The sequence below is a fragment of the Schistocerca americana genome, chromosome 1 (genome assembly GCF_021461395.2).
Source record: "Schistocerca americana isolate TAMUIC-IGC-003095 chromosome 1, iqSchAmer2.1, whole genome shotgun sequence".
NCBI lineage: Eukaryota > Metazoa > Arthropoda > Insecta > Orthoptera > Acrididae > Schistocerca > Schistocerca americana.
This window is the reverse complement of record NC_060119.1, coordinates 747,778,295-747,803,183: the sequence shown is the minus strand read 5'-3', so window position 1 is coordinate 747,803,183 and position 24,889 is coordinate 747,778,295. Positions and strand designations below refer to the sequence as shown.

General features: G+C 42.5%; 1 protein-coding gene across 3 annotated transcripts in view; it reads right to left on the bottom strand.

Annotated features, from left to right (window-relative positions):
- Positions 1-24,889, bottom strand: part of LOC124611079 (cation-independent mannose-6-phosphate receptor) — a 619,359-nt gene that overhangs the window by 283,311 nt on the left and 311,159 nt on the right. For all 3 annotated transcript variants that reach the window (XM_047140214.1, XM_047140213.1, XM_047140215.1), the window contains exon 17: positions 9,243-9,386. In XM_047140214.1, the coding sequence (XP_046996170.1) occupies positions 9,243-9,386 (144 nt within the window). The remainder of the gene's footprint in view (positions 1-9,242; positions 9,387-24,889) is intronic.

Here is a 24,889-nt window from a genome sequence, read left to right as displayed (position 1 = left end):
CAAGAAATCCAACTGACTGCAGTGGAACTGTAGGTTGTTGGCAAAAGTATGGGACAGATCTTACATCTGGGTCTTCCACAAAGATACAATGCAAGAGGCAAAGAGGTGGCAGCATGAAGGTACGATGACAGTCAAGTACACTGATTTATTTTGAGTGAGCAGCAGAATACAATATGGTGAGGGGTGAAGAGGATAGTGCAATTCTAATACTCATTCCATGGCACAAAAAGAGGTACATGAAGCTTTAGTGGTGAATGTTTTGATAATGTTATTCCTGTACTGGATTTTTTTTTTAAGTGAGTAGGTTAGATCCCTGAATTGTAATCCTGCAACGTTGCTTAAGGGGGGATGTAATGGATTTTGGTCCAAAAATCAATTTTTTCATAAATATTATTTTCTTGATCTACACTGTTTAATCTATGTTATGTGTGAATTTCACCATGATAGCAGCTTTAGAAATGCCTTTAAATTGTTAAACTTACCAATACTAACACGTATTAGTAGGTGGAAGGTTCAATTCACAAACCTTTATGTGGAAATCAAGATTTATGCGTAATGGGTGGTGACAAACTGTGTTTAGGAAATGGAGGTTTCATGGAAATCGGTTTACAAACAAAAAAGAAGCAGCAGCTCAAAACAAAGAAGAAAGCTCTCAGCTTCAGTATCAAATGGTTCAAATGGCTCTGAGCAGTATGGGACTTAACTTCTGTGGTCATCAGTCCCCTAGAACTTAGAACTACTTAAACATAACTAACCTAAGGACATCACACACATCCATGCCCGAAGCAGGATTCGAACCTGCGACCGTAGCGGTCACGCGGTTCCAGACTGAAGCGCCTTTAACCGCACGGCCACACCGGCCGGCAGCTTCAGTATCGAAACTTGGGACAGATGAATTGTACAGGTGCTTGAATGATGTTGATATGGATTCCCTGGATTCAGACTTATTGATTTAGAGCTTCTCTGCCAGGCTATAAAGTTTTCATGTTCGTGTGTTAGCTGTAAAAATACAGAATGCATGATTGTTGTTGAAGAAAGAAGAATGGGAATAGCCCGTGATTTTAAATTAATTTGTAATTCATGTGGCTATGAATTTTCAGTTTCCTCCTCCAAAAACACCGACACTGGACCTATGAAAGCAATTTTAGGTTAGCTTACAATCTGAGATGTCTTGGACAGGGCAGGGAAGGAGGTAATTTATTGTGTGGTTTTCTGAACATGCCTCCACCTTGTGCAAGGTTCGAAAAAATAAATAAAGAAATGTCTGATGTTCTATGCGATACTGCCAAAGTTTCTATGAAGAAAGCAGTGGAGGAATTCATGGAAATAAACCAAAAAGAAATATGTCCTGGGGTAGATATTCAAGACAGCGAATCTCCTACAAATGTTGCTGACCTGTGTGTGTCTGTAGATGGGACATGGATGAAAAGGGGTCACACATCGGCCACCACACACGAAGAGGTGGCCCAACAAGAAGAAATGGTGGTCACCCCGCCCTCCTGCCTTAGTAGGAAAGCGGGCTGCGCCACCAAGACGACGTGGATGCCTTCCACCAAGCACTGCGGGAAGCCAACGAGGACGCAATCACCGCACCCAAATCTGCCATGGCGGAGGAGAGAGTGGCCCTGAGAGCAGAACTCGAAGAGACGCATCAGGAGGTGACTCAGTTGAGGGTCGCCTTGTACCTCGCGTCCCGTACGACGCCGGACGTGGCACCGACCCCCACCAGTACGGGGGTAGATGTGGCAACACAAACGACCGCCTCCCTGGCCGACGCGGCAACGCAGGTTGCTAGGGAGGTTGTCATACAGTCGGGGAAAACCTCCGACAACAAGGAAACGGCACCCTCGGAAGCAGTCGTCACTCCTGTCTCTGCGGAAACGCAGACGACACAGGAAGTGCCGATGGAGACCGAGGGAGAGGAAGAAGACGAGCCATTTGAGTGCCTCCCCCTCCCTAACAAGAACTGTGTGAGGGAGGTGCTCACCAAGATCGCCGATTCCCTGCGAGATGGTAGCTGCCTCCATCATGATCATCCTTACCCTTTCACGGTAGCCAACATTCCTCCCCTTCCTCACAAACCTTATCCTTTCCACTGGGGGTGTGAACCCTTGAACCAGAAGCTGCACAGGAGGGAAATCGTCAGGCGTGGTGATCTGGAGCTCATAAACAAGCACCCGATCTTCACGGACGAGGACTGGAAATACATGACAGAGGAAGCAGTCAAGTACATCCGGACACAGATGCCGCCAGTGGACTACTCCCGCCTGAAGAAAATAGAATTCGGGCAGCCAGGAAGCAGTAAGAAGAAGAAGAACAAGAAGCCGCTGGAATCAGCCGGCAGATAAGCTCCTGCATCCACAGAAACCAGAGGCCAGACCAACACACGAAGAAAAACATTCCAAACAGAGAGGACTTCAGGAGGAACAGCTCAAACAGCTTAAACTCCGCTACCTCGGGCCAAGGCAGGCCCGTCAATATAGTGAGTGAGTGAGTGAGTGAGTGGGGTCACACATCTCTGTCTGGAGTTGCATCTGTTATTGGTATTGACTCAGTTTTAGACATAGAAATTATCTCTAAAATACTGCCACCAGTGTGCAACATGGAAAATGTCCAACAATGAAGACAGTGAGAAACTGTGGCAAGAAAAGCATGCAGCAGCATCCTCTAAAAATTATAGTGGCTCAAGTGGAGCATGGAGTCTACTGCACCTGTGAGGATGTTCTCCAGATCTGAGGACCAGTATGCTGTCAGATATACTAAATACCTTGGTGATGGGGACTCCTCTTTGTTCAAAGCTGTAACAGATAAAAATCCGTACAATACAGCATAGATAAGTTGGAATGTGTTGGCCACATCCAATAAGAGGCTTGGTGGTAGGCTTCTTCACTTGCTGAAAGAGAAGAAAAGTGAAGTACTCGAGGATGGAAAACCACTAGGAGGAAAAGGCAGGCTTACCCTGAAAGAAACTGATTCTCTTCAGTTATTTTATGGGAGAACTATCTGGAAAAAAACACATAATTTAGAGGCAATGAGGCATGCTGTATGGGCATTTTTTTTCCCACAAACTATCCACTGACCAAACACCAATGCACAATCTGTGTCCAAAGGACAATTGGTGTAAGTTCAACAACAGAAATGAGACATATTCACATAAACACTCATTACCAGAACCTGTTTTGAATGCAATTAAGCCCACATTCAGGTTTCTTGCAAATCCTGATTTATTGAGGAAATGTCTTCACGGAAAGACACAAAAAGCAAATGAAAGCCTCAATAATTTGATTTGGATTAGATGCTCAAAAAGGACATTCTGTGGACTTGAAGTACTCAAAATAGGTGTCTATGGTACAGTTTTATGTTACAATAATAGCAGAATCGAAGTGCTGAAGAAAACTGATATAGATCCTGGCGTGTTTGCAACAAAAGCATTTTACACCATCAACGAGAGCAGGGTCAAGAAAGCTAACAGATCAGTGTCTTACCAACAAATACAGGCCAGGCAGATTCGAAGAGGAGAGCAGAGAAACCTGGAGGATAAGGAGTATCAGTATGGAGGATTTTAAAATTGGGGTACACTTATTACATGTAGAAATATGAGAAGAAAATCTTTGAACCTCATTTTCTTTATTTTAAATTTTTTACATTATTAGAAGCCTTCTCTCAAAAGGTATATGCGATAATGCTATGAAATTTTCAGGAACTGCATGCAACATGTTGCTGTCTTCCTGGAACTAATAAATACGAGATCCTGCAATAGCATTCTGATTTTTTGATGATTGTAAGTAGGAAAAGAAAGGTAATTTTGGATGTGCAAAATTAAAAACTCTGTTAATGATACAACTTGTACCATAAATTAGTAACTGTAGTTCAGTGGTCTTATAACCTTCTCAAGACACTACCATAATATTTTCAGATTAATTACACGATTAGAATTTGAGTTATGGCTTTTTATAGAAAAGACAATAAAAAAATTAAAAATTCAAATTTTTGGTGAAATATTAAATCTGCATTTGTTGGTCTTCCTCCCTTTCCAGCATTTCTGGGAGTGCTGTATTTCTTGAGCAACTGTTTCACGAGCTCCACGTCGAAGTCTAGCAGCTGTGGTTTTTTATCATTTTTCATTTGGTAAAGTACCTGTGCATTCTGTACAGACATGTCCATGAGGTGAAAGAAAAGTTTTTATACCATTTGATTAACTTTTGCACATATTCAATAGAGCTGATCGTCAGTTTTATCTGTTGTTCCGATGTTCTGGCTATATTTTACAACAGTACTTGTTTCTTAATTTTCTCACCAGTTTCTCTGTTGTTCTTCTCTGATTCAACAATTGTGTCTGGGTGAATTGTTGAAAGCATATCTCTTGCCCATAAACTTTACTACCAACATACCATCAGTATTGTGTGATGTTATTTGTTCTTTCTTTAGTTTTCAAGGAAAATTCCTTTTTGGTGTAACTGCCTCACAGGCACCAGTTCTATTCTTGCCAAGGCTTGTATACCAATTACCTCAAAAAATATTGTGAGCTTTGTTGAGGTGATGCTTCAACACAGTAGCTGCAAAGGCACCAGAAACATCTAGACCACAAGTATCTTCAATTTCTGTTCCTCTTCCTGTGTACACTATCATATCTAAAATAAATCTGGTTTCGGCATCACACAGTATAAACAGCTTTATTCCAAATATGTGCCTGTTGCTTGGTATAGACTGTCAGAAAACAAGTCTACCTTTCCCAAGCATTAGAGACTCATCAATGCACAAATTTCTGAATGGTTTAGAATTCACTTGAATTTCGCTGTCAAAAAATTCACAACATGCTCTATTTTATCAACCCTATTCACCTTCTGAGTGTCTCCAAAAATGCATGCATCACTAAAATGCAGCATTGGAAGGACTGTCAGAAATCTGTCCCTAGGCACTACTTTTGAAAAGAACGGTTCTTCAGTCAATGGGTCTGTAGATCAATAGCCCTTCAGTCTATCATTTTTTACATGAGCAATCATCGCGCAGACTGTTAAAAAATTATAAATCTCGTCTGCACTTGTATCTGTCGATTGTATTCCCCTGGAAGATCTCTGTCATCAATTATTCACTACTTGGTATAAGATGTTAGTTTCACTGGCAATGTATCTCACCAATTGCCTGTCAACTATATGCTCAAACATTCATTTTTATTAGGTTCCTCACTGAGTCCACAATGAGGTTTCACTCTATAATTATCTAAATTCTGACACGAAAGCACACCATCGGTAATCTGTCTGTACTCACTATTTCTGACCTTTTGCTTCTTTCTCACCTGTGAAGGACCCGGTTTGTGAATAATTTCCACATCACTTGATGAATCTTCACTTTCTCTAGATAATACTTCGCAGTCTTCACGGCCTTCAAAATTACTACGAAAGTCTGCATCAAAGTCTTCATTTAGTAGTATATCTCTGAATTCCATTGTCACTCAAACCTTATAAATGCGTCATTCTCAGCAAGGCCTCTTAAAAACACAAGTAGAGCAAGACGATCACAAGAAATGTCAGCACCATTCACTCACATGAGGGAGTAATTGTACCAGTTGGTATCAGATACACACGACAGAAAAGTGATAAGTATTTGTATGGCCACAGGCTCGCATAACAATATGTTCGCCCCATACCAGTAACAGTTACCATCTACAAAGGATTAACTATGCAAAACAGAGCAAAAATTATGACATATAGTATCAGTATTTATGCATTTGAATGAAACATATATCAACCCCAACCACTTTAAAACATAAATACCGTGGACAGGAGCAGTATTTATGTTCCAAGCTGAGAACATTTATACACGTAGATAAGTTTTTAGGAAATATTGGGTATACACTGGTATTCTGTGGTGAGGGCTATTTGCAATTATGGGCCATTATTTTTTTTTTTTTATTTATTTTTTTTGTATATGCGTGTGACATGAACACTCTCAAGTCGCTAAAAATACACAACAGCTGGAGATATACTTCTGTTCACAATTTCTCCAACTGAACTCAGTATTCTGCTGAACATAATTTATGACAAATCATATAAATCAGTTATCAGAGATCACATAAAATCTTGAGTCCTTGTTGTCTTTTCACAAGATGAACTGTTGATCAATAACTTTGTAAAGGTAAATGTATTATTTATTGTTAAAGAGATCTCATCTGGAGAAGGTAGGTAGTTCTAACTTGATGTAGTCATGAATGGCTGTATGTCTTGTGTTTCAATTTTCATTGGTCTGTCAACTTTTCGATAAACTTGTTGAGAACCACTGTGAAGTAGTTTTTATTCCATTTTATTAGTACTGTTTATCATTATAATAATAACGGATTTAGCAAATTTCAGTTGTATTTCTAAAATACACTTTTCTATAGTCTCTTTGCCTGTAGAGAACAGTGCCTCTTGAACATCAAAGCAGACAAAAATTTAGTCACCCATTGGAGACATCTCACTAATACCTCTAGCCTTGATAACAGCCTCAATCTGACAATGAAAAAGAGTCCACAGCTTCCTTTAGGTACATCATATCTAGCTGAAGCCACAACCTGATGAACAGGTCCCATAGAGCTAGTAGATCCCATAGAGCCAGTTAACTGTGAGGGTTGACTGCTGGGTTTCACCTGCTGTTCCAAATAGCCCTAGATGTTTTCATGGGATTCAGATCAAGTGACTTAGCAGTTGGGGTGCAACATGAAGTTCAAGAGTCTGTCAAACTGAAAACGTACACCTGCAGTGCTGTGAGTACAGCTGTCGTCACCTTCAACGACAGGAGTGTACACAGCATTCTCATCATGATGTAGAAGGAAGGGCAACTCTTGGTCACCAAGAATGATGAAATGAACATCTTGGGGTACATTCACAATAACCCTAATTTGTTGCCTCGAACCACAATACATAAAACACCTCGAAAAATTACAAAACCCTGTACACACAGCAGATTAAACACCTCATTGGGCTGTCAGTGCACTCACCACTCTGCATCGTTTGAAAGAGGCAAAATTACACCTCGTCGGATCACATTTCATGCTCCAGTCAGTTACTGTACATTTTCTGTGTAATCTGACGTGTTGAAGATATGTAGCTTTGTGAACAATGACCTTTTGTGAGGTACTCCAACTCCAAATATTTATCAAGAGTCATTCCACTCCATTCCCAAACTCTGTGGCATTGGTACAGCAATTATGGTAGTGTTATAGGGAGAATTCAGTTACAGTTGCAATCACGACCAAATTATCTTTATACCAGATATCTACTGTGTGCAGCTTTCTTCACAATGTTCATTTAGAAACTGGATGAGATAGTTTTGCATCTCTTGGGAGCAGAATTCCCAGTCAGGTTTAAAAATAATTGTCACTGATGAAGACTATTCATATCCCCCATTCCTGTTCGCTCGGATCCTGTTCTTAGGCAGTTACACATGGCTGTGAAACACTATTCCTTCTGAAAATGGTATAAAGTCTGCATTAGTACATCAACAAATCACATAACTTCATTCACCGTGTGGTCATGAGTATATCACTGTGTGGTCGTGAGTATATCCAAAAACAGCAGCTCCTTTCTGCCGTTAAGTCATGTCTACAGATTGACCCAGCTTAAAGCACTTATTCCACACAACCAAATAACATTTACATGCCACTTCACTACCATGACCTATGTCATCCATGGAAGGTCACATGATTGCCTGGTATAGAACGTACACCGTGTTCAGCACTACTGCGAGACCGGTGTGCTCTTTTAACAGGGTAAGTATTATTCATTCTGGTGAACTATCTTCACAAATACTGTTTAATATATAATAAGAATGCATTTTACCCTTATGCAATCTTTTTACCTAATTTAGCAACAGTCTGAACTTCTAACGTTTTGACGACAAAGTGTGAGTGTGGGCCTGGGTTATACTGATTTATTTCCCCAAACCACATTCCACTTCTTTCCGAGATGACTTACTGGGGGTTTGCAGCCACTCTTCTCTAATGGATATCCAGCTGCTGGAAACACTCTTTGACTTATTCTCCATCGAATAATGCTAGGTACAGGAATTTTCACGCCTCTTTCTACTTGTGAAATAAGTAGCCATACAAACTTTACGTTTCATCAATCAGCGATGTATTTGACTTTCAAGCACAATAAAAATTTTCACTTTCAACACAATATGTAACTTCAGTAAGTCTCTTGTACAGTCGTATGTTAGAAACAAATTGATTTACATTCAAAAGGAAGTCTGCTTAGACACCATGACTTTCAGAAAGAGAGACTGAAAAAACGTCTTGCCTCTAACAAGGCTGAGTCAAGAGTCTATAAGAGTACTTTTTCAACTGTTCTTGTTTCACATAACAAAAGTCAATGACACAATAAGCACAGAGCGGCTTAAAAACTCCATGGTACTTCCTTACACAAGCACTAAAACCTCTATGGATTGCCCGACAGGTACTTGTCGATGCCGTCCGACTGCCGCGTCTTACTTTCTTCCCATGACTGATTTTAAACCTGCACACACAAACACGTGATACGCAGTAGGTAGGATTTTACCATCCCACACTCGTATCTAGAATATTGTGTGTTCGAGATAGTAGAAGGCTCAGTGGTTCTAGAATTTACACAAAAATTCTTGAATCACTATGAACTGCGTACCAACTATAGCTGCAACTGCACATTAATTTACTTCAGTGGAATGTTTCCCATACACTTTCTTTCATGGATTGGGAAAGCCTTTTAAACAGGGTTCTAGAAATTTACAAATTGTGCAAAAAATTGAATAACGGAACTTCCTCCCAACAGTTTTTAATTTCTTTCTATGGTAAAGGTGTCAGCTGTAGCAAGGGCAAACCAGTAATTGAAGAGTGAACATCAATTACATTAATGTCATTATTCTAAATCTTCACATATTTTCACATTACAATCCCCTACATTTCATTATCTAAGCAGTCTATATATGCACCACAGATTATTAATGAATTATATTCCACAAAATCATTCCTCAATTAATGGAAATGTGAAAATTTTCTCAAAAAAGAGGTACGAAGATTCAAGAAGCACAAGAAATGTAGAATAAAACATTATTTTACAATAATAGCATGCATTTGTCATGTCAAAAAGCCACGAATAAATAGTAAAAGAAAAGAATAACTGTATTTTAAGCATCTTAACCAGCAAACAATAAATTTTAAGTGGACTGCTTATTAGTGTTTTACAATCTTTTCTGATAATTAATATAAGTTACATACAAAAATTACTTACTGGATCAGCCTTTGGATCACAGCTGAATACAAAGGACGAACTTAGGTTAACTTCTTGTCCAAACGGGCATGAAGAGCCATGGTAGTACTTCAGAATGACCTTTTTGTTGTCCATACGGGGGGTGATTACTGGGTAGCCCAGACTCTGTCAAAAATACAACAAAAACACTGTTTCTGAATTTGGAATCAGAGCAGAGTGTCTGTGACACATCAAAATACCTTATTCCACAACAGTCTTGGTAACTGTATTTTCTACAAACTCATGGAGCACATTAGTCTTTTTTCATGAATATATTTATAGTCCTGTAAAATCTATGATTCAGTATATCGAGTACATGATGAAAAAGGTGACTAATAAGAACTGGCAGAGAACCTTCAATTACATGTGGTTTACAAGGACCAACCAGGTTGGATCCCAATGTTTAATCACAAAGACTATTCAAATCTAGCATTCCTGTTCACTAGGATCCTCTTCTTAGGCCGTTAGCACTCATAATGCATCTGCTGGATCACTTTCTAGTCCTATCACATTTATTGTCACCATTCTGCAAATTTATTTCTGTTTTTAGGTGCTGATTCTGAATTCAAACTCTGGCCTTCTCAAAGTCGTCATGTGTCGCTCCCCCCCCCCCCCCCCCCCCCCCACCCCCCCCACCCCCAAAAAAAAACCACACAACACAGGCAGGTTGATAGACACACAAACATACACGCAAAATTCAAGCTTTTGCAACTAACGGTTGCTTCACCAGGAAAGAGGGAAAGACGAAAGGATGTGGGTTTTAGGGTTTTAAGGGAGAGGGTAAGGAGTCATTCCAATCCCGGGAGCGGAAATACTTACCTTACGGAGAAAAAAAGGACAGGTATACACTCGCACATACACACATATCCATCCGCACATACACAGACACAAGCAGACATTTGTAAAGGCAAAGAGTTTAGGCAGAGATGTCTGTCGAGGTGGAAGTACAGAGGCAAAGCTGTTGTTGAATGACAGGTGAGGCATGAGCAGCAGCAACTTGAAATTAGCGGAGGTTGAGGCCTGGTGGGTAACGAGAAGAGAGGATATACTGAAGGGCAAGTTCCCATCTCCAGAGTTCTGACAGGTTGGTGTTAGAGGGAAGTATCCAGATAACCCAGACAGTGTAACACAGTGCCAAGATGTGCTGGCCGTGCACCAAGGCATGTATAGCCACAGGGTGATCCTCATTACCAACAAACACTGTCTGCCTGTGTCCATTCATGTGAATGGACAGTTTGTTGCTTGTCATTCCCACATAGAAAGCTTCACAGTGTAGGCAGGTCAGTTGGTAAATCACGTGGGTGCTTTCACACGTGGCACTGCCTTTGATCGTGTACACCTTCCGTGTTACAGGACTGGAGTAGGTGGTGGTGGGAGGGTGCATGGGACAGGTTTTACACCGGGGGCGGTTACAAGGGTAGAAGCCAGAGGGTAGGGAAGGTGGTTTGGTGATTTCATAGCGATGAACTAAGAGGTTATGAAGGTTAGGTGGAAGGATTGAGAGGCAAGGCTGGAAGTCAGAAATTCCTGGAAGGTTTGGAGAGGGTGATTTTGAGGAAGAGGAGGTGGGTCCCGCTGTGACGGAGGACGGAACTGTTCCAGGAATTTCTCACTTCCAGCCTTGCCTCTCAATCCTTCTTAAAAAACCTTAATCCTACTCCCAACATCACCACTGCTGAAGCCCAGGTTATCCGTGATCTGAAGGCTGACCAATCCACGACCGTGGTACTTGATCGTCGGGAGTACGTGGCTGAGGGACTGCGTCAGCCTTCAGACAACACCACATACAAAGTTTGCCAAGGGAACCCCATTCCCGATGTCCAGGCAGAGCTTCAAGATATCCTCAGAACCTTAGGCCCCCTGCAAAACCTTTACCTGACTCCATCAACCTCCTGACCCCACCGACACCCCGCACCCCTACCTTCTTCTTAAAATCCACAAACCCAATCATCCCGGCCGCCCCATTGTAGCTGGTTACCAAGCCCCCACAGAACGTATCTTTGCCTACGTAGATCAACACCTTCAACCCATTACATGCAGTCTCCCATCCTTCATCAAAGACACCAACCACTTCCTTGAACGCCTGGAATCCTTACCCAATCTGTTACCCCCGGAAACCATCCTTGCAACCATTGATGCCACTTCCTTACACACATATATTCCGCACGTCCAGGGCCTCGCTGCGATGGAGCATTTCCTTTCACGCCGATCACCTGCCACCCTCCCTAAAACCTCATTCCTCATTACCTTAGCCAGCTTCATCCTGAACCACAACTTCTTCACTTTTGAAGGCCAGACATACCAACAATTAAAGGGAACAGCCATGGGTACCAGGATGGCCCCCTCGTACGCCAACCTATTCATGGGTCACTTAGAGGAAGCCTTCTTGGTTACTCAGGTCTGCCAACCCAAAGTTTGGTACAGATTTATTGATGACATCTTCATGATCTGGACTCACAGTGATGAAGAACTCCAGAATTTCCTCTCCAACCTCAACTCCTTTGGTTCCATCAGATTCACCTAGTCCTACTCCAAATCCCATGCCACTTTCCTTGACGTTGACCTCCACCTATCCAATGGCCAACTTCACACGTCTGTCCACATCAAACCCACCAACAAGCAACAGTACCTCCATTATGATAGCTGCCACCCATTCCACATCAAACGGTCCCTTCCCTACAGCCTAGGTCTTCGTGGCAAACGAATCTTCTCCAGTCCGGAATCCCTGAATCATTACACCAACAACCTGACAACAGCTTTCGCATCCCGCAACTACCCTCCCGACCTGGTACAGAAGCAAATAAGCAGAGCCACTTCCTCATCCCCTCAAACCCAGAATCCCCCACAGAAGAACCACAAAAGTGCCCCACTTGTGACAGGATACTTTCCGGGACTGGACCAGACTCTGAATGTGGCTCTCCAGCAGGGATACGACTTCCTCAAATCCTGCCCTGAAATGAGATCCATCCTTCATGAAATCCTCCCCACTCCGCCAAGAGTGTCTTTCCGCCGTCCACCTAACTTTCATAACCTGTTAGTTCATCCCTATGAAATCCCCAAACCACCTTCCCTACCCTCTGGCACCTATCCTTGCAACCGCCCCCGGTGCAAAACCTGTCCCATGCACCCTCCCACCACCACCTACTCCAGTCCTGTAACCCGGAAGGTGTACACGATCAAAGGCAGAGCCACGTGTGAAAGCACCCACGTGATTTACCAACTGACCTGCCTACACTGTGATGCATTCTATGTGGGAATGACCAGCAACAAACTGTCCATTCGCATGAATGGACACAGGCAGACAGCGTTTGTTGGTAATGAGGATCACCCTGTGGCTAAACATGCCTTGGTGCACAGCCAGCACATCTTGGCACAGTGTTACACCGTCCGGGTTATCTGGATACTTCCCACTAACACCAACCTGTCCGAACTCCGGAGATGGGAACTTGCCCTTCAGTATATCCTCTCTTCTCGTTATCCGCCAGGCCTCAATCTCCGCTAATTTCAAGTTGCCGCCACTCATACCTCACCTGTCTTTCAACAACTTCTTTGCCTCTACAGTTCCGCCTCGACTGACATCTCTCCCCAAACTCTTTGTCTTTAAATATGTCTGCTTGTGTCTGTATATGTGGATGGATATGTGTGTGTGTGCGCGAGTGTATACCTGTCCTTTATTCCCCCTAAGGTAAGTCTTTCCGCTCCCGGGATTGGAATGACTCCTTACCCTCTCCCTTAAAACCCACTTCCTTTCGTCTTTCCCTCTCCTTCCCTCTTTCCTGATGAGGCAACAGTTTGTTGCGAAAGGTTGAATTTTGTGTGTATGTTTGTGTTTGTTTGTGTGTCTATCGACGTGCCAGCGCTTTCGTTTGGTAAGTCACATCATCTTTGTTTTTAGGCATATTTTTCCCATGTGGAATGTGACTTACCAAATGAAAGTGCTGGCAGGTCGACAGACACACAAACGAACACAAACATACACACAAAATTCAAGCTTTCGCAACAAACTGTTGCCTCATCAGGAAAGAGGGAAGAGGGGAAAGACGAAAGGATGTGGGTTTTAAGGGAGAGGATAAGGAGTCATTCCAATCCAGGGAGCGGAAAGACTTGCCTTAGGGGGAAAAAAGGACGGGTATACACTCGCGCACACACACACACACACACACACACACATCCATCCACACATATACAGACACAAGCAGACATATTTAAATATGTCTTTCCGCTCCCGGGATTGGAATGACTCCTTGCCCTCTCCCTTAAAACCCACATCCTTTCGTCGTTCCCCTCCTTCCCTCTTTCCTGATGAGGCAACAGTTTGTTGCGAAAGCTTGAATTTTGTGTGTATGTTTGTGTTCGTTTGTGTGTCTGTCGACCTGCCAGCACTTTCATTTGGTAAGTCACACACACAGAAGACTGCCGAGGATTAGAGGGGTAAATGGGGTAACTCATGAAGACATACAGAATCAAACTAAGAAAAACGAAAATTATGGGACAAGGTTGACTAAAAGTAGGAATGTGTTGATGTTCTTTCATCTGAATTGTAATACCGCTGAACCAGAATCTAACATATGGTAATAACGCCTTCAGAAACACTATCCTCGGGTCGTTAACTTGTCAGGGCTCGTAACATTTTGATTAGACAAGTGAACATTATATATATATATACACACACACACACACACACACACACACACACACACACACACACACACACACACACACACTTTACTTCTGCTTAAGGTTACACACCAGATAAATACTTTCATAAAATATTTTCTAATATTTTATATCAGATGTTACAGCGTTTCTCTTTTCAAGAAACACTTTTATTGCTCTCTACTTCTACCACTGTCAGTTCTTTTACTCCCTAAACAGAAAACTCATCCCCTGTTTACGTCTCATTGCCTTATATAATTCCCTCGGCATCAACTGATTGAAGTTGGCTACACTACATTACAGTTGTTTTCTTTTTGTAAATGACTACTCTGCAAGTCACACATAAATGTGGCAATTGTCAGGCTATTTCTTGACCATTCCATTCTCAAACAGCGTGTGAGAAACACCGACACACGCATCTAGCCGTGCAATCTCTAATTTCTCTTATTTTGCCCTACAGAGCAGCAATAGCCCAGAAAAGGCAAGCATACTGTATACAGTGTCTTTAGTAGATTAATTACACTTTCTAAGTGTCCTGCAAATGAAATGCCATCTTGGGTCACCTTCCCCACAACATTTTCTATGTGATCCTTCCAATTTAAGTTGCCTGTAATTGTAGTCCCTCAGTATTTAGTTGATTCTAGTGTATTCCCATGCCACTCTCAATCGCAACCCCTTGCCACAAGGATCATTTCCCTGTGGAAGACCCACGTGCAAAACCTGGCCACTCCACGCACACAGTACTCCCTATTCTCATCATGTCATAGTTTTAGTTTAGTTTAGTTTTAGTTATGTCATTTTCTGTAAATCTTTTCCTGATTATTTTATCGATATATGTGGAAATGTTGGAACACGTGAGGCAATACTGACCCTACGACTTATATTAGAAGAAAGATTAAGGAAAGGCAAACCTCTCTTTCTAGCATTTGTAGACTTAGAGAAAGTTTTTGACAATGTTGATTGGAATACTCTCTTTCAAATTCTGAAGGTGGCAAGGGTAAAATACAGGGAGCGAAAGGCTATTTACAATTTGTACAGAAACCAGATGGCAGTTATAAGAGTTGAGGGGTATGAAAGGGAAGCAGTGGTTGGGAAGGGAGTGAGACAGGGTTGTAGCCTCTCCCCGATGTTATTCAATCTGTATATTGAGCAAGCAATAAAGGAAACAAAAGAAAAGTTCGGAGTAGGTATTAAAATCCATGGAGAAGAAATAAAAACTTTGAGGTTTGCCGATGACATTGCAATTCTGTCAGAGACAGCAAAGAACTTGGAAGAGCAGTTGAACGGAATGGACAGTGTCTTGAAAGGAGGGTATAAGATGAACATCAACAAAAGCAAAACGAGGATAATGGAATGTAGTCGAATTAAGTTGGGTGATGCTGAGGGAATTAGATTAGGAAATGAGACACTTAAAGTAGTAAAGGAGTTTTGCTACTTGGGGGGCAAAATAACTGATGATGGTCAAAGTAGAGAGGATATAAAATGTAGACTGGCACTGGCAAGGAAAGCGTTTCTGAAGAAGAAAAATTTGTTAACATCGAGCATAGATTTAAATGTCAGGAAGTAGTTTCTGAAAGTGTTTGTATGGAGTGTAGCCATGTATGGAGGCGAAACATGGACGACAAATTGTTTAGACAAGAAGAGAATAGAAGCTTTCGAAATGTGGTGCTACAGAAGAATGCTGAAGATTAGATGGGTTGATCACATAACTAATGAGGAGGTATTGAATAGAAGTGGGGAGGAGTTTGTGGCACAACTTGACTAGAAGAAGGGATCGGTTGCTAGGACATGTTCTGAGACATCGAGGGATCACCAATTTAGTATTGGAGGGCAGCATGGAGGGTAAAAATCGTAGAGGGAGACCAAGAGATGAATACACTAAGCAGATTCAGAAGGATGTAGGCTGCAGTAGGTACTGGGAGATGAAGAACCTTGCACAGGATAGGGTAGCATGGAGAGCTGCATCAAACCAGTCTCAGGACTGACGACTGCAACAACTGCAACAACAACAACAACAACAACATGATGTGGAACAAGTCAGATTACAAGATATATATACACATGAATAGTGGTTGGTCAGAACGTATCTCTGCCTACATAGATCAACACCTTCAACTCATTACATGCAGTTTCCCATCCTTCATCAAAGACACCAACCACCTTCTCGAACGCCTGGAATCCTTACCCAATCTGTTACCCCCGGAAACCATCCTTGTAACCATTGATGCCACTTCCTTATACACAAATATTCCGCACGTCCAGGGCCTCGCTGCGATGGAGCACTTCCTTTCACGCCGACCACCTGCCACCCTACCTAAAACCTCTTTCCTCATTACCTTAGCCAGCTTCATCCTGACCCACAACTTCTTCACTCTCGAAGGCCAGACATACCAACAATTAAAGGGTACAGCCATGGGAACCAGGATGGCCCCCTCGTACGCCAACCTATTCATGGGTCGCTTAGAGGAAGCCTTCTGGGTTACCCAGGCCTGCCAACCCAAAGTTTGGTACAGATTTATTGATGCCAATTTCATGATCTGGACTCACAGTGAAGAAGAACTCCAGAATTTCCTCTCCAACCTCAACTCCTTTGGTTCCATCAGATTCACACGGTCCTACTCCAAATCCCATGCCACTTTCCTTGACGTTGACCTCCACCTGTCCAAAGGCCAGCTTCACACGTCCGTTCACATCAAACCCACCAACAAGCAACAGTATCTCCATTATGACAGCTGCCACCCATTCCACATCAAACGGTCCCTTCCCTACAGCCATTTCGTGGCAAACGAATCTGCTCCAGTCCAGAATCCCTGAACCATTACACCAACAACCTGAAAACAGCTTTTGAATCTCGCAACTACCCTCCCGACCTGGTACAGAAGCAAATAACCAGAGCCACTTCCTCATCTCCTCAAACCCGGAACCGCCCACAGAAGAACCCCAAAAGTGCCCCACTTGTGACAGGATACTTTCCGGGACTGGATCAGACTCTGAATGTGACTCTCCAGCAGGGATACGACTTCCTCAAATCCTGCCCTGAAATGAGATCCATCCTTCATGAAATCTTCCCCACTCCACCAAGAGTGTCTTTCCGCCATCCACCTAACCTTCGTAACCTCTTAGTTCATCCCTATGAAATCCCCAATGTTTTATACCGGGGGCGGTTACAAGGGTAGGAGCCAGAGGGTAGGGAAGGTGGTGTGGGGATATCGTAAGGATGAACTAAGAGGTTATGAAGGTTAGGTGGACGGCGGAAAGACACTCTTGGTGGAGTGGAGAGGATTTCATGAAGGATGGATCTCATTTCAGGGCAGGATTTGAGGAAGTCGTATCCCTGCTGGAGAGCCACATTCAGAGTCTGATCCAGTCCCGGAAAGTATCCTGTCACAAGTGGGGCACTTTTGTGGTTCTTCTGTGGGAGGTTCTGGGTTTGAGGGGGCGAGGAAGTGGCTCTGCTTATTTGCTTCTGTACCAGGTCGGGAGGGTAGTTGCGGGATGCGAAAGCTGTTATCAGGTTGTTGGTGTAATGGTTCAGGGATTCCGGACTGGAGAAGATTCGTTTGCCACGAAGACCTAGGCTGTAGGGAAGGGACCGTTTGATGTGGAATGGGTGGCAGCTATCATAATGGAGGTACTGTTGCTTGTTGGTGGGTTTGATGTGGATGGACGTGTGAAGCTGGCCATTGGACAGATAGAGGTCAACGTCAAGGAAAGTGGCATGGGATTTGGAGTAGGACCAGGTGAATCTGATGGAACCAAAGGAGTTGAGGTTGGAGAGGAAATTCTGGAGTTCTTCTTCACTGTGAGTCCAGATCATGAAAATGGCATCAATAAATCTGTACCAAACTTTGGGTTGGCAGGCCTGGGTAACCAAGAAGGCTTCCTCTAAGCGACCCATGAATAGGTTGGCGTACGAGGGGGCCATCCTGGTTCCCATGGCTGTACCCTTTAATTGTTGGTATGTCTGGCCTTCGAAAGTGAAGAAGTTGTGGGTCAGGATGAAGCTGGCTAAGGTAATGAGGAAAGAGGTTTTAGGTAGGGTGGCAGGTGGTCGGCGTGAAAGGAAGTGCTCCATTGCAGCGAGGCCCTGGACGTGCGGAATATTTGTGTATAAGGAAGTGGCATCAATGGTTACAAGGATGGTTTCCGGGGGTAACAGATTGGGTAAGGATTCCAGGCGTTCGAGAAAGTGGTTGGTGTCTTTGATGAAGGATGGGAGACTGCATGTAATGGGTTGAAGGTGTTGATCTACGTAGGCAGAGATACGTTCTGTGGGGGCCTGGTAACCAGCTACAATGGGGCGGCCAGGATGATTGGGTTTGTGAATTTTAGGAAGAAGGTAGAAGGTAGGGGTGCGGGGTGTTGGTGGGGTCAGGAGGTTGATGGAGTCCGGTGAAAGGTTTTGTCTATCGATGTGCCAGCGCTTTCGTTTGGTAAGTCACATCATCACACACACACACACACACACACACACACACACACACACACACACACGCTTGTGTGTGTGTGTGTGTGTGTGTGTGTGTGTGTGTGTGTGTGTGTGTGTGTGTGTGTGCGCGCGCGCGCGATTGTGTATACCTGTCCCTTCTTCCCCCCAAGGTAAGTCTTTCCGCTCCCAGGATTGGAATGACTCCTTATCCTCTCCCTTAAAACCCACATTCTTTCGTCTTTCCCTCTCCTTCCCTCTTTCCTGATGAAGCAACCGTGGGTTACGAAAGCTTGAAATTTGTGTGTGTGTGTGTGTGTGTGTGTGTGTGTGTGTGTGTGTGGTTGTGTGTGTGTGTTTGTGTTTGTGTTTGTTATTGTTTCTATCAACGTACCAACGCTTTCGTTTGGGAGTTGTCCAAAAGAAATGATTATTTGTAATGAATTTCATTAGTGAATATATGTACTCTGATGGTGCAGTTAAAATACCTAACTCCTTGAAAAGGTGCCTACATGATGTCCTTGGGTGAACACCATTAATTATACTCACTGCTCTCTTTTGTGCAATCAATACTTTATGTCTAAGTGGTGAGTTACCCCAGAAAACTACTCCATAAGACATTATTGAGTGGAAATATGCAAAGTACATTAGGAAGCTGATCTGTTTATTACCAAGACTAGTAATTATAAGAAGAGCGAAAGAAGCTGAATTTAGTTGTTTGAGAAGCTCAGTAATATGCTTCTTCCGGTTCAAGTTGTCATCAATGTGAACACCCAAAAATTTGAAGAAATCTACCCTGTTAACTGAGTCCTGTAAATATACTACATCAATTGTCGGTATGATTCTATTCAGTGTACAGAACTAGATATAGTGAGTTTTTTTCAAGATTAAGGGAGAGTCCATTTTCTGAGAACCACTTAATAATTCTTTGAAAGACATCCTTAACAATATCTTCAGCTGCTTTTTCTGGAATGGGATTTATTATAACACTCGTGTCATCTGCAAAAAGTACTAGTTCTGCTTGCTGAACGTTAAGTGAGAGGTCATTCACATGAATAAGGAACAGCAGAGGACCTAAAATTGAACCCTGTGGGGCTCCATTTGTGGTAACTTCCAATTCACTAGAATTTACCACCTTCCCAACATTCTTTGTGTTATTCAGCGCAATCAATCAGCGGCCACACCACATGTGAAAGAAGCCATGTCATTTCACAGGTCTGTTGCCATCATTTCACAGCTTTTTTATATTGGTACGACAACCAACCAACTGTCCCCCAGGGTCAACAGCCACCCCCAAACTGAGGCCAAGAGCAAAGCAGACCGCATATGGTACAACATGTGACTGAACATAACACTTGATTTCAATGGCTGCTTCACTATCCGAGCCATCTGGATCCTACCCATCACCACCAGCTTTTCTGAAATGTGCAGATGGGAGTTATCCTCACAACACATTCACTGCTCCTGTAACTATCCCAGCCTCAACCTATGGTAACATACTGTTCACCCCCCCCCCCCCCCCCCTCCCCCCCCCCCCCACCCAACAGTATCCACACACTCTGCCCCATCATCTCCCCATTCTCATTGCTCACCCTGTTTATTTGCAGCCCTCTGCCAATGCAACCACCCATCTTTCCCCACTCCTCTCCTTTTTTCCACCTCCTTGCCTGACAACCTCCTGATGCTGTACCTGTTGGCATTCTAGTCCCTACACATTCCACCAGGCAGCATTTGTCTCTCTCCCCACTCACACACTACTATCCCTTCCCCTTCCCCACCCCTAAAGATTGGTGTTTGCACCCCACGTGATAGTTGCATTCCGGCCCGAGATGCTGGAGCTGATGGTCTTGTGTTAGTGTGGGTGTGAGGTGTGCTTGCTTGTGTGTGGGAAGACTGTGACTTAACGCTTTATGTAAGTGTCTTTTAATTGTGCCTGTCTGCAACATGATGTATCTTCTTTACAGTATGTAGAAATCAATCTTTTCTTACATTGTTGATATTCCTACCTGGAGTTTCCATTGTTTGACTTAACCATGTTACCTAGACAAATTTCTGAAATTGCATTACTCTACATTAATTAGTTTTTGAGTTTTGCGAATTTTTTCAATTAGTGTATTTCATGCCAAATACTGACCTGTTAACTTAGCATGCATTTCCAAGAATTTACAAAGATTCATCTCAGATACCAAATTCTGTAATGATTACTGTTTAAAAAGGGGGTAGAAAACAATTTTTTTTTTTCGTTGTTTTCAGAGTTTGGTCTGTTCCTGATTTCTCTATAGTTTGTTTATAGATAATGAAGACACTGATGATGGATGGAGTTTCTGAGGGACTTCAGAGCATGATTACTAGTCCCTTTATTCTCATAATTAACAAGGAAATTCTAGAGTTTTGCAGATAATATTGGTAATTTCAGGTTTAGGGTTGTGACCTTGCCACAGGAAATGATTTATGGGAAACACTGAATTAAGAGTATTGGTAAAAGATGATGCAGAATATCCATACATGAAGGTAGACCACAGTAGCAAGAGGAAGTGCATGGATTAAAGTTGCCTCAGACCAACAGCTGTGTTGGAAGACATACTCTCTTCTGCATAAACACTAGGATAAGATATCAGTTTAAAAAATCGTCATTCAACCTGTTGTAATTGCGACTGGGATGGTCAGAGGGTTGAAATGACGGAAAGCGCGGCAGGACCCGCGGAGGGGCTCGGGAACAACAACACAACGGGAGAAGACGGACACAACCAACGAAGGACAGAACGAACAACAAGATTGAACAATGGAGTCACAAGGAGACCTAACAAACACATCCACTTGTACACAGAACAAGAAAGTAAGTAAGCTGTCTTAATGCGAGGCGATGTGTCCACAGACGTACGCGAGATTAGACTGACTGGTTGAGCGAGATGCAAGCACTTAAGTACTCTATCGGGGGCGCTGCTATTGGCCGCTAGAACCACGTGTTTCACTGTGGCCCCTTCACACTAAAAGCGGGCCAGGAGGCGCGCCCTGCCACAGCTTATGGCGCGAAGGTGCAGAGACCTCTAGGGGTCTTCGACCTCCATGACGTCTAGTGGGGATTCAAATTCCGAGGTGCGCGGTAGCAGACAACCTATTACAGTTGATAGGAACAAAAGGTACAGAGAGAGTTCAAGTACAGGTAGGCGTCATTCGAAGTTGATGTCTGGGCAGAGTGAAGCTGGGTGGGGATCCCCTTGGGGCAAATCAAGTGGCAGACGGCATCCATTTCTCAACTCCAACCCATAAATCGACTAACAAAAAATGTGTTTTAAATCAAGTGGTAACATCTACTTTCCCTCAGAAATGTTAAAATGATGGCTGCTTTCGTTGCATTACCAGTTAAGATTTCTCTTAATGACTTGTCAAGATGTAATCCTCATCAAAATCAGGTGAGCCTAGACATGCCTGAAGAATGTGGTGGATTGTCAAGGTCAGTCCACTTCTGCACTGAGAAGAGGTTCTTTTGCCATAGTATGTAGCCAGGTGTAAGTGTGACAAGTATGTATTACATGTAAGACCTTCTCTTCAAGAGCAGTGAAGTGATATTTTCCAATTGCTGGTACAGACTTTTATCATTCAGAGTTTGTTGCATCAAATGTTGATCACCTTCTCTCCTTCTCACTTTTCAAAGAAACAGCATCTAAGATACACCTTTAAGTCAGCTTCTGGGATTTATACTGGCAACAGGTCCACTGTGGAAGAGTGGAGCCAATGTACCAGTATGATCATTGCCTCGGCGCCAAAACAATACCACAGAGGTGCCAGTTTTGTGAAAGATGTAAGAAGTTTGTTAACTGCTAATGCCAATCGAATAGTTTGAGGACAATTTTCAATTGGTTTCAAACTACTGAGAAAGGTAAATACTTCTGTCTGGTTGAGTGTTTACCGTGACAGAGCTCTGTGTACTGATTGTAATTCTGTCATGTAGGTACTGCATACAATGGGAAGGAAGGGTTGCTCGATAATATTTATGTTGATAAATAGTTAGCCAATTTCCTTATTGTCCTAGGAACCTTCAGTACATATCACACTAACATTTCATAGCCACATAGTATCAAATAGAACCTAAGGTTTGTGTGATGCCTGATAACATTTTACAGGCATATTTGTACTATAAATAGAGCAATACACCAGAGCGAGTGTTCCGACTGTGTGGGTAGTATTGCATGGAAAAGGAGCTCCCGATACTTGGCTTTTAGTTTAACCAAGCTGTTCTCTCGGTTTTGAAATGGTTAATTAGGAAATGGATGTTGGGGTTCTGGAATAATGTCAGCTAACAGAGATGTTCTACCCTATAATAAGTCTCAGTTGCGTAACTGTAAGAGGCAGTCAAATGAAAATAAGACAGACAGAGCAAAAGTGAGAATCACCATAACTGTTAGTACATTTATCCCACTGTGAGATAAGAATGGTCAATGCCTTTATGGAAAAAGTTTGTGGTTGCCTACAAAACCACAATTGTACCCGGCACGCACCTCTTCATCTGAAGCAAACTGACAGCCACCAATGGCTGTCTTCAGGGCTCCAAAAAATTGGGAAATCGCATGGGGAGAGATTGGGACTGTGTGGAGCATGTGCAAAGCCTTCCCAGAGAGAATTTTGCAACTTAGATGAAACAAAAAGCACAACAGCTCCTGGAAAGTCATGATAACTTTTCTCTTTGACCACAAGGGTCCACTATTCACTGACTTTCCTCACAAGTAACACACAGAGGTATGTGACACTTCATGCAAATTGGAGGCACCACAGGTCCAAATGCTAAGGATTGACAAACAGCATCATTCTGTCGCAATGCAATGCCCGTCCACAATTCACCATGTTGTTTCAACTATAACACAGGATTTTTCACCGGGAAGCCCTTATACATCCTCCATACAGTCCCGATCTCTCCTCATGCGATTTCCATATTTTTGGAATCTTGAACATAGACATTTGTGGTAGTTGATTTGCTTCAGTTGAAGAGGGGCACACCTGGCTACAATCATATGGTTCTGTAGGTAAATGCAAAGATTACCATCTTGTATCACAATGGGATAAATGTATTAACAGTTATGGTGGTGTGTTTTGAGTCATCAGTCTTCTGACTGGTTTGATATGCCCCGCCGTGAATTATTCTCCAGCTTCAAATCACCTCTACCCTACCTCCTCAGTTATTAAATTACAGGACGTACATACAGCCACTTTGGTTGCACAAAATTTTTGTCAAATTGACTATGGTTTCAACCGCAATAAGGCAATCTTTATCAGAATAAAAAGTTACATGGAATACATGTAATCACAGCATGGTTGAAAACATCTGAGCAAAAGTGCTCGTCAAACAGAAATGTCATAGGAATAAAATATAAAATGTAAAAATATAACATGATTGACAACTAGATAAAATACTCCATACGATTTTACTCTGATGGTAGTGGCTGTGTTATGCTGCTTTTGGCCCTAAGTGACCTTGCAGCTGTCATATTCTATGCCGTATTTTATATACTTGATAATTATGTTACACTTTTACATTGCAGATTTTATTCCTATGACATGTCTGTTTGATGAGAGCACTTTGGCTCAGATGTTTTCAACCATGGTGTGATTACATGTACTCCATGTAATTTTTATTCTGATGAAGATTGCATTAGTGCCTTAGTGCAATTGAAACCAAGGTCAATTTGACAAAAATTTTGTGCAACCGAAGTGCCTGTATATATGTCCTGTAATTAAATATCATATGGTTGCTGAATCACAGCCAATCAAATTATTTAAAATTTCAGTTTGTTGCATATAGTCCAATCTTTGTCCTCCCCTGTAGATTTTACCCTCAACGGCTCCCTCTAGTACCACAGAGCTCATTTCCTGATGTCTTTATACATGTCGTATCATCCTGTCCCTTTTTCTTGTCAGTGTTTTCCATAAACATATTTCCTTGGCAATTCTGCTGAGTTCCTCATCATCCACCTAATTTTCAAAATTCTTATGTAGCACCATATCTCCAACACTTCGATTCTCCTCTTTTCCAGTTTTCCCACTGTCCATGATGCACTACCACACAATGTTGTTCTCCAAATGCACATTCTCAAAAATTTCTTCCTCAAATTACAGCCTACATTTGATACCTGTACAGTTCTCTTGACCAGGAATGCCCTCTTTGCTTGAATTAGACTGATTTTTATGTCCTCCTTGCTTTGTCCATCATGCGTTACACTTGCTTCCCAGGAAGCAGAACTCCTTAACTTCATCTACTTCTTGATCACCAATTTTGACAGTGATTTGCTGGATATTCTTATTTCTGCTACTTCTCATTACTTCTGTCTTTTTACAGTTTATTCCAACATATATTCTGTACTTATCTGGCTGTTCACTCCACTGAAAAGGTCCTGTACTTCTCCTTCACCTTCACTGAGGATAGTAATGTCATCAGTAAATCTTATCACTGATATCCTTTATGAAATTTAATCTAACTCCTGAATAGTTTTTTGATTTTATCATAGCTTCTTCGATCTACAGACTGTACTATTGGGATGAAAAAATGCATCCC